The sequence below is a fragment of the Pristiophorus japonicus genome, unplaced genomic scaffold, assembly GCF_044704955.1.
Source record: "Pristiophorus japonicus isolate sPriJap1 unplaced genomic scaffold, sPriJap1.hap1 HAP1_SCAFFOLD_599, whole genome shotgun sequence".
NCBI classification, from domain to species: Eukaryota; Metazoa; Chordata; class Chondrichthyes; family Pristiophoridae; genus Pristiophorus; species Pristiophorus japonicus.
The window spans coordinates 81426-92378 of record NW_027254508.1 but is presented as its reverse complement, the minus strand read 5'-3'; the positions used below and the strand labels follow the sequence as shown (position 1 = coordinate 92378).

The following is a 10953-nucleotide window of genomic DNA, read 5'->3' as shown; positions in this document are numbered from 1 at the left end:
CTCCCTCAGGGTGATAACCCTCACTCCCCCTCCCTCAGGGTGATAACACTCACTCCCCCCTCCCTCAGGGTGATAACACTCACTCCCCCCTCCCTCAGGGTGATAACCCTCACTCCCTCCTCCCTCAGGGTGATAACCCTCACTCCCCCCTCCCTCAGGGTGATAACACTCACTCCCCCTCCCTCAGGGTGATAACACTCACTCCCGCCTCCCTCAGGGTGATAACACTCACTCCCCCCTCCCTCAGGGTGATAACCCTCACTCCCCCATCCCTCAGGGTGATAACACTCACTCCCTCCTCCCTCAGGGTGATAACCCTCACTCCCTCCTCCCTCAGGGTGATAACACTCACTCCCCCCTCCCTCAGGGTGATAACCCTCACTCCCTCCTCCCTCAGGGTGATAACACTCACTCCCCACTCCCTCAGCGTGATAACACTCACTCCCTCCTCCCTCAGGGTGATAGCCCTCACTCCCCCCTCCCTCTGGGTGTTAACCCTCAGGGTGATAGCCCTCACTCCCCCCTCCCTCAGGGTGATAACACTCACTCCCCCTCCCTCAGCGTGATAACCCTCACTCCCTCCTCCCTCAGGGTGATAACCCTCACTCCCCAGGGTGATAACACTCACTCCCCCTTCCCTCAGAGTTATAACCCTCACTCCCTACTCCCTCACGGTTATAACACTCACTCCCTCCTCCCTCAGGGTGATAATACTCACTCCCACTCCCTCAGGGTGATAACACTCACTGCCCCCTCCCTCAGGGTGATAACCCTCCCTCAGGGTGATAACACTCACTCCCTCCTCACTCAGGGTGATAACCCTCACTCTCTTCTCCCTCAGGGCGATAACACTCACTCCCCCCTCCCTCAGGGCGATAACACTCACTCCCTCCTCCCTCAGGGTGATAACACTCACTCCCCCTCCCTCAGGGTGATAACCCTCACTCCCTCCTCCCTCAGGGTGATAACACTCACTCCCCCCTCCCTCAGCGTGATAACACTCACTCCCTCCTCCCTCAGAGTGATAGCCCTCACTCCCCCCTCCCTCAGGGTGTTAACCCTCACTCCCCCCTCCCTCAGGGTGATAACACTCACTCCCCCTCCCTCAGCGTGATAACCCTCACTCCCTCCTCCCTCAGGGTGATAACCCTCACTCCCCCAGGGTGATAACACTCACTCCCCCTTCCCTCAGCTTGATAACCCTCACTCCCTCCTCCCTCAGGGTGATAACCCTCACTCCCCCCTCCCTCAGGGTGATAACCCTCACTCCCCCCTCCCTCAGGGTGATAACACTCACTCCCCCCTCCCTCAAGTTGATAACACTCACTCCCCCGCCCTCAGGGTGATAACACTCACTCCCCCCTCCCTCAGGGTGATAACACTCACTCCCTCCGCCCTCAGCGTGAAAACCCTCACTCCCTCCTCCCTCAGGGTGATAACCCTCACTCCCTCCTCCTTCAGGGTTATAACCCTCAGTCCCGCCTCCCTCAGGGTTATAACCCTCACTCCCTCAGGGTTATAACACTCTCTCCCTCCTCCCTCAGAGTTATAACCCTCACTCCCTACTCCCTCAGGGTTATAACACTCACTCCTCCTCCCTCAGGGTGATAATACTCACTCCCACTCCCTCAGGGTGATAACACTCACTCCCCCCTCCCTCAGGGTGATAACACTCACTCCCCCCTCCCTCAGGGTGATAACCCTCACTCGCTCCTCCCTCAGGGTGATAACCCTCACTCCCCCAGGGTGATAACACTCACTCCCCCTTACCTCAGCTTGATAACCCTCACTCCCTCCTCCCTCAGGGTGATAACCCTCTCTCCCCCACACTCAGGGTGATAACACTCACTCCCCCCTCCCTCAAGTTGATAACACTCACTCCCCCCGCCCTCAGGGTGATAACACTCACTCCCCCCTCCCTCAGGGTGATAACCCTCACTCCCCCCTCCCTCAGGGCAATAACACTCCCTCCCTCCTCCCTCAGGGTGATAACACTCACTCCCTCCTCCATCAGGCTGATAACACTCACTCCCCCCTCCCTCAGGGTGATAACTCTCACTCCCTCCTCCCTCAGGGTGATAACACTCACTCCCTCCTCCCTCAGGGCAATAACACTCACTCCCTCCTCCATCAGGGCAATAACACTCACTCCCTCCTCCCTCAGGGTGATAACACTCACTCCCTCCTCCCTCAGGGTGATAACATTCATTCCCTTCTCCCTCAGCGTGATAAACCTCACTGCCTCCTCCCTCAGGACAATAACACTCACTCCCCCCCTCCATCAGGGTGATAACCCTCACTCCCTCCTCCTTCAGGACAATAACAGTCACTCCCTCCTCCCTCAGGGTGATAACACTCACTCACTCCTCCCTCAGGGTGATAACCCTCACTCTCTTCTCCCTCAGGGCGATAACACTCACTCCCCCCTTCCTCAGGGTGATAACACTCACTCCCCCCTCCCTCAGGGTGATAACACTCACTCCCTCCTCCCTCAGGGTGATAACCCTCACTCCCTCAGGGTGATAACACTCACTCCCTCCTCCCTCACTGTGATAACACTCACTCCCTCCTCCCTCAGGGTGATAACACTCACTCCCGCCTCCCTCACTGTGATAACACTCACTCCCTCCTCCCTCAGGGTGATAACACTCACTCCCCCCTCCTTCAGGGTGATAACACTCACTCCCTCCTCCCTCAGTGTGATAACACTCACTCCCCCCTCCCTCAGGGTGATAACACTCACTCCCTCCTCCCTCAGGGTGATAACACTCACTCCCTCCCTCCTCCCTCAGGGTGCTAACACTCACTCCCCCCTCCCTCAGGGTGATAACACTCACTCTCTCCTCCCTCAGGGTGATAACACTCACTCCCCCCTCCCTCAGGGTGATAACACTCACTCCCTCCTCCCTCAGGGTGATAACACTCACTCCCCCCTCCCTCAGGGTGATAACACTCACTCCCTCCCTCCCTCAGGGTAATAACACTCACTCCCCCCTCCCTCAGCGTGATAACCCTCACTCCCCCCTCCCCCAGGGTGATAACACTCACTCCCCCTTACCTCAGCTTGATAACCCTCACTCCCTCCTCCCTCAGGGTGATAACCCTCACTCCCCCCTCCCTCAGGGTGATAACCCTCACTCCCCCCACCCTCAGGGTGATAACCCTCACTCCCCCCTCCCTCAGGGCAATAACACTCCCTCCCTCCTCCCTCAGGGTGATAACACTCACTCCCTCCTCCATCAGGCTGATAACACTCACTCCCCCCTCCCTCAGGGTGATAACTCTCACTCCCTCCTCCCTCAGGGTGATAACACTCACTCCCTCCTCCCTCAGGGCAATAACACTCACTCACTCCTCCATCAGGGCAATAACACTCACTCCCTCCTCCCTCAGGGTGATAACACTCACTCCCTCCTCCCTCAGGGTGATAACACTCACTCCCCCCTCCCTCAGGGTGATAACACTCACTCCCTCCTCCCTCAGGGTGATAACACTCACTCCCTCCCTCCTCCCTCAGGGTGTTAACACTCACTCCCCCCTCCCTCAGGGGGATAACACTCACTCCCTCTTCCCTCAGGGTGATAACACTCACTCCCCCCTCCCTGAGGGTGATAACAATCACTCCCTCCTCCCTCAGGGTGATAACACTCACTCCCCCCTCCCTCAGGGTGATAACACTCACTCCCTCCCTCCTCCCTCCTGGTGATAACACTCACTCTCCCCTCCCTCATGTTATAACACTCACTCCCCCCTCCCTCACGGTGATAACACTCACTCCCCCCTCCCTCAGAGTGATAACACTCACTCCCTCCCTCCTCCTTCAGGGTGCTAACACTCACTCCCCCCTTCTCAGGGTGATAACACTCACTCCCCCCTCCCTCAGGGTGATAACACTCACTCACTCCTCCCTCAGGGTGATAACACTCACTCCCCCCTCCCTCAGGGTGATAACACTCATTCACTCCTCCCTCAGGGTGCTAACACTCACTCCCCCCTCCCTCAGGGTGATAACACTCACTCCCCCCTCCCTCAGGGTGATAACACTCACTCACTCCTCCCTCAGGGTGCTAACTGTCACTCCCCACTCCCTCTGGGTGATAACACTCACTCCCCCCTCCCTCAGGGTGCTAACTGTCACTCCCCACTCCCTCTGGGTGATAACACTCACTCCCCCCTCCCTCAGGGTGATAACACTCACTCACTCCTCCCTCAGGGTGCTAACACTCACTCCCCCCTCCCTCAGGGTGATAACACTCACTCCCTCCTCTCTCAGGGTGATAACACTCACTCCCCCTCCCTCAGGGTGATAACACTCACTCCCCCCTCCCTCAGGGTGATAACACTCACTCCCTCCTCCCTCAGGGTGATAACACTTACTCCCCTCTCCCTCAGGGTGATAACACTCACTGCTCCCTCCCTCAGGGTGATAACACTCACTCCCCCCTCCCTTAGGGTGATAACACTCACTCCTCCCTCCCTCAGGGTGATAACACTCACTCCCCCCTCCCTTAGGGTGATAACACTCACTCCTCCCTCCCTCAGGGTGATAACACTCACTCCCCCCTCCCTCAGGGTGATAACCCTCACTCCCCCCTCCCTTAGGGTGATAACACTCACTCCCACCTCCCTCAGCGTGATAACACTCACTCCTCCCTCCCTCAGGGTGATAACCCTCACTCCCTCCTCCCTCAGGGTGATAACACTCACTCCCTCCTCCCTCAGGGTGATAACACTTACTCCCCTCTCCCTCAGGGTGATAACACTCACTGCTCCCTCCCTCAGGGTGATAACACTCACTCCCCCCTCCCTTAGGGTGATAACACTCACTCCTCCCTCCCTCAGGGTGATAACACTCACTCCCCCCTCCCTTAGGGTGATAACACTCACTCCTCCCTCCCTCAGGGTGATAACACTCACTCCCCCCTCCCTCAGGGTGATAACCCTCACTCCCCCCTCCCTTAGGGTGATAACACTCACTCCCACCTCCCTCAGCGTGATAACACTCACTCCTCCCTCCCTCAGGGTGATAACCCTCACTCCCTCCTCCCTCAGGGTGATAACAATCACTCCCTCACTGTGATAACACTCACTTCATCCTCCCTCAGGGTTTTAACACTCACTCCCTCCCTCCCTCACTGTGATAACACTCACTCCCTCCTCCCTCAGGGTGATAACACTCACTCCCCCCTCCCTCAGGGTGATAAGACTCACTCCCTCCTCCCTCAGGGTGATAACACTCACTCCCTCCTCTCTCAGGGTTATAACACTCACTCCCCCCTCCCTCAGGGTGATAACACTCACTCCCCCCTCCCTCAGGGTTATAACCCTCACTCCCTCCTCCCTCAGGGTGATAACACTCACTCCCCCCTCCCTCAGGGTGATAACACTCACTTCCTCCTCCCTCAGGGTGATAACACTCACTCCCTCCTCCCTCAGGGTGCTGACACTCACTCCCTCCTCCCTCAGGGTGATAACACTCACTCCCCCCTCCCTCAGGGTGATAACACTCACTTCCTCCTCCCTCAGGGTGATAACACTCACTCCCTCCTCCCTCAGGGTGCTGACACTCACTCCCACCTCCCTCAGCGTGATAACACTCACTCCTCCCTCCCTCAGGGTGATAACCCTCACTCCCTCCTCCCTCAGGGTGATAACAATCACTCCCTCACTGTGATAACACTCACTTCATCCTCCCTCAGGGTTTTAACACTCACTCCCTCCCTCCCTCACTGTGATAACACTCACTCCCTCCTCCCTCAGGGTGATAACACTCACTCCCCCCTCCCTCAGGGTGATAAGACTCACTCCCTCCTCCCTCAGGGTGATAACACTCACTCCCTCCTCTCTCAGGGTTATAACACTCACTCCCCCCTCCCTCAGGGTTATAACCCTCACTCCCTCCTCCCTCAGGGTGATAACACTCACTTCCTCCTCCCTCAGGGTGATAACACTCACTTCCTCCTCCCTCAGGGTGATAACACTCACTTCCTCCTCCCTCAGGGTGATAACACTCACTCCCTCCTCCCTCAGGGTGCTGACACTCACTCACTCCCTCCTCCCTCAGGGTGCTGACACTCACTCACCCATCGTTCTACGTGATGCGCGACCCCCGGCGACGTGCTCATTCCCGCGCCCGCAGCGCGCTCGCGAGCTCCCTCCGCAAACAGCGCCACACCCGCGGCTCCGGGCGCAGCGGCCGCTGGTGGGACTGCAGCCTCCAGGATCCAGCACTGACCCGCAGACACAGTGTCCAGACTGACCACTGACCCCCAGACACAGTGTCCAGACAGACCACTGACCCCCAGACACAGTGTCCAGACTGACCACTGCCCCCCACCCAAAGCTCCTCCCGACTACTCCCCCCCACACACCGAGCTCCTCTCCCTCCCCCCATCCCCCAAATCATCTCTCCCCTCCTGAGCTCCTCTCCTCGGTGTTCGATGGGGGGGAGGGGGGGAGAGGAGCTAGTATGGGGGAGAGCGGAGGGGGGGGCGGTGAGAGACGAGGTTGGGGGTTGAGGGGGGGAGAGGAACTAGGATGGGGGTTGAGGGGGGGAGAGGAGCTAGGATGGGGGTTGAGGGGGGAGAGGAACTAGGATGGTGGAGAGCGGAGGGGGTGGCGGTGAGAGACGAGGTTGGGGGTTGAGGGGGGGAGAGGAGCTAGGCTGGTGGAGAGCAGAGGGGGGGGCAGAGAGATGAGGTTGGGGATTGAGGGGGGTGGAGCAGAAGCTAGGATGGTGGAGAGCGGAGGGGGGGCAGAGAAACGAGGTTGGGGATTGAGGGGGGGGAGAGGAGCTAGGCTGGTGGAGAGCGGAGGGGGGGGAGAGAGATGAGATTGGGGATTGAGGGGCGGAGAGGAGCTAGGCTGGTGGAGAGTGGAGGGGGGGGGAGAGATGAGGTTGGGGACTGAGGGGGGGGAGAGGAGCTAGGCTGGTGGAGAGTGGAGGGGGGGGAGAGATGAGGTTGGTGTTTGAGGGGGGGGAGAGGAGCTAGGATGGTGGAGAGCGGAGGGGGTGGGAGAGATGAGGTTGGGGACTGAGGGGGGGGAGAGGAGCTAGGATGGGGGAGAGCGGAGGGGGGGGAGAGAGATGAGATTGAGGATTGATGGGGGGAGCAGGAGCTAGGATGGGGAAGAGCGGAGGGGGGGGAGAGATGAGGTTGGGGATTGAGGGGGGGAGAGGAGCTAGGATGGGGGAGAGCGGAGGGGGGGGAGAGATGAGGTTGGGGGTTGAGGGGGGGAGAGGAGCTAGGATGGGGGTGAGCGGAGGGGGGGCAGAGAAACGAGGTTGGGGATTGAGGGGGGGAGAGGAGCTAGGATGGGGGAGAGCGGAGGGGGGGGAGAGATGAGATTGGGGGTTGAGGGGGGGAGAGGAGCTAGGCTGGAGGAGAGCGGAGGGGGGGAGAGATGAGATTGAGGATTGAGGGGGGGGAGAGGAGCTAGGATGGGGGAGAGCGGGGGGGGGGGGAGAGATGAGGTTGGGGGTTGAGGGGGGGGAGAGGAGCTAGGATGGGGGAGAGCGGAGGGGGGGGGAGAGAGACGAGGTTGAGGGTTGAGGGGGGGGAGAGGAGCTAGGCTGGTGGAGAGTGGAGGGGGGGGAGAGAGATGAGGTTGGGGACTGAGGGGGGGGAGAGGAGCTAGGCTGGTGGAGAGCGGAGGGGGGGGAGAGATGAGGTTGCGGATTGAGGGGCGGAGAGGAGCTAGGCTGGTGGAGAGTGGAGGGGGGGGGAGAGATGAGGTTGGGGACTGAGGGGGGGGAGAGGAGCTAGGCTGGTGGAGAGCGGAGGGGGGGGAGAGAGATGAGATTGGGGATTGAGGGGGGGGAGAGGAGCTAGGCTGGTGGAGAGTGGAGGGGGGGGGGAGAGATGAGGTTGGGGATTGAGGGGGGGAGCAGGAGCTGGGAGGCGGTGTGTCACAGGGTTAGATACACACACGGACCCCACACTCCCGCACACAGTTCCTGCGTTCAGAATTAAAGCAATTTTATCTCATCCAGAAGGGAAAAAATATATAAAACTCCAACGCATTAACTAACCCTTGAGCGTCTTGTGGTGGATTTTCTGTTTTCAGGGCGATAATAACGGCGGGTTAGGGAAAGTTAGGCCCCGGGAATAGTTTGCAGTTTAGTCTGTAAGTTTGGGAACCTCGGGCCTTGTGTCAGGGGGCTCAGCGCTAAGGGATGGGAAACACACAAGGTAACGGGCTGGGCTGTGAACCCTCCGACACAGGGGCGGGTGGGGGAACTTCACAAGAAACGTTCGCAAAGCATTGCCCACGGAAATCGCACGAGAATTAAAAGAGCAAGACCATCGCTCTTACGTTTGTCGGTCTTGACCACCCTCTGTACGGCGGGAGGTGGGGCGGGGGGGGGGGCGCTCCGATTTCCCAGGCGGTCGTCGCGGGCGCACTTTGGGCTGCACGGGTCGGGCACAACTCAAACCTCGCGGCTGCTGTCACCACCAGAGGCACCGCGGGCGCCCGGCATTGCTGGTCCCGGCCGGTGCCGCTGTGTGCCACCGCAAAACCCGACCGGACGATCGCGGCCGGACGCGGGCGACCTCGCCGTCAAGCCTTTCCACGTTGCTCCGGGTACGAAACCCGGATCGCAAAGGACCCAGGGGAAGGACAACTCTAAATACATATTCTAAATATCTGTTGTATTATGCAGACTATAGAAATACTCTCTGTGTAGTCACTGTATCGTTGCAGAAGATGGAGACTTGTTACCTGATGTACTTTCACTCAGGTTTACACTGTGTATATACTATGCTGGCACCACTAGAGGGTGCAACTGGTGGAGACCGGGGTTTCCTGCCCTGGTGGCAGGGGCTGGATAAAAGGGGAGCTTGTGCCTCACTCTGGACTTACGAGCGAAGGACCAAGGTCACTACAGTTTGAGTGCAACACATTGCCTCGTGGAGTCATTCATGAGTACATTACGGACATAATACCATCAACAGCGGATCTTCAGATTCTGTCGCCTGGCAAGATGAATAAGGAGGTTATGGGGAGCGGGCAGGGCAGTGGAGCTGAGTCCATGATCTTATTGAATGGCGGAGCGGGCTCGAGGGGCCCTATGGCCGACTCCTGCTCCTATTTCTCAAGTCCTTATGTAAGATTGGATCAAATTACACGTTGGAGGGTTGTCTGCAGCAGGCAGGATCTAATTACACATTCCAGACTAACTGTTGGGTGTGTCATAAGAACATAAGGACTTCCCCGCTCGATCTCCATCGCCCTTGATTCCCCTGGAGTCCTGTCATGTATGTACAGGCTGTTTGTAGCCACCAGGTGGCGTCATTGTGGGGGGCCACTGAGCAGCTCGCACATTGGTGCTGCTCTGGTATAAAAGGCCAGCCATTTTGAGAGTCAGGCACTTTGGGGTGAACAAAGCAGAGCCAAGGGTGTACCTTGTTCAGTTAAATAGTACTCAGTTTGTACCTTTATTGCATACATAACAAGTCCAAAAATCTATCGATATTAGCCGTGAATATATTCAGAGACTGAGCCTCCACAGCCCTCTGGGGCAGAGAATTCCAAAGATTCACCACCCTCTGAAGAAGTTCTTCCTCATCTCAGCCATAAATGACCGACCCGTTATCCTGACACTGTGACCCCTGGAACTAGACTCTCCTTCTTAGGCAATCCCCAGCGTTGGGGATGACTTGATTCCACACTAAAATGAGTTCTAAGGTGACTGATGAAACCAACGTGGGCTAGGTCCCGAACTACATCCTGAAGGGTGAAAGATGCCTGTGGGTGGATTTGTTTAACGTGGGGTGGCCGTTGCACACCAGCCACCACACGGGGCTTGACAGAGCTAGGTCTTGGTCCCAGTGGCAAGGGTTAACCAGGACAACTGGAGACCAGCTCTGCTGCAAGGACCGAGTACACATATCCCTCCCCTCCCTCGCTCAGTCCCTCTCGCCCTGTTTTTCAGCTTGTGGATTTGTCCACAGAATACTGACCCTGTATCCCGGGCTCGCTGCTGGCCTTAGTGGAATTATTGCAATCCTGACTCGCGATCAGCAAACTCAACATAGACCAGGTATTGTACCTCCGACCTTCCTAGCCTGCGTAGTTCAGCATCCGCCAACTTAGCCATTCTTCGATCCAAAGAGGAGTTCTACAAAGTTGCCAGAAAAAGTAGCAAGCCCGAGGATTGGGAGCAGTTTAGAATTCAGCAAAAAAAGGACCAAGAGATCGATTTAAGAGGGGAACAGTAGAGTATGAGACTAAACTTGCAAGGAACATAAAATCCGACTGCAAAAGTTTCTACAAGTACGTAAAAAGAAAAAGATTAGTGAAGACAAATGTAGGTCCTTTACAGACAGAAACGGGAGAATTTGTAATGGGGAACAAGGAAATGGCAGAACGATTAAATAAATAATTTGGTTCTGTCTTCATGGAAGAGGACACAAATAACGTCCCAGAAATGCTCGGGAACCAAGAGCCTAGTGAGCAACAGGAATTAAAGGAAATGATTATTAGTAAGAACATAGTGCTGGAGAAAATAATGGGACTGAAGGCCGATAAATCCCCAGGGCCTGATGATCTGCAGCCCAGAGTACTAAAAGAGGTAACCATGGAAATAGTGGATTCATTGGTTGTCATCTTCTAAAATTCTATAGATTATCGAAGTTCCTGCAGATTGGAGGATGGCAAATGTAACCACACTATTTAAAAAAGGAGAGAGAGAGTAAACGGGGAACTACAGACCGGTTAGCCTGAGATCAGTAGTAGGGAAAATGCTGGAGTCTATTATAAAGGATGTGATAACGGCACACTTAGATAATATCAATGGGGTTAAACAGTCAACATGGGTTTATGAAAGGAAAATCATGCTTGACAAACCTACCGGAGTTTTTTGATAGAATAGATAAGGGAGAACCAGTGGATGGAGTGTATTTGGATTTTCAGGAGGCCTTTGATAAAGTCCCACATAAGAGCTTAGTG

The 10953-nt window shown here is 56.6% G+C and overlaps 1 protein-coding gene across 1 annotated transcript in view; it reads right to left on the bottom strand.

Moving 5' to 3' along the window:
* The window catches only part of LOC139255400 (uncharacterized), a 63888-nt gene extending 57770 nt beyond the window's left edge, over window positions 1–6118 (bottom strand). Inside the window, exon 1 of the mRNA XM_070873914.1 lies at window positions 6084–6118. Within this exon, the coding sequence (XP_070730015.1) occupies window positions 6084–6087 (4 nt within the window). The 5' untranslated portion in view covers window positions 6088–6118. The remainder of the gene's footprint in view (window positions 1–6083) is intronic.
* Between the last annotated feature and the right edge of the window lie 4835 nt (window positions 6119–10953).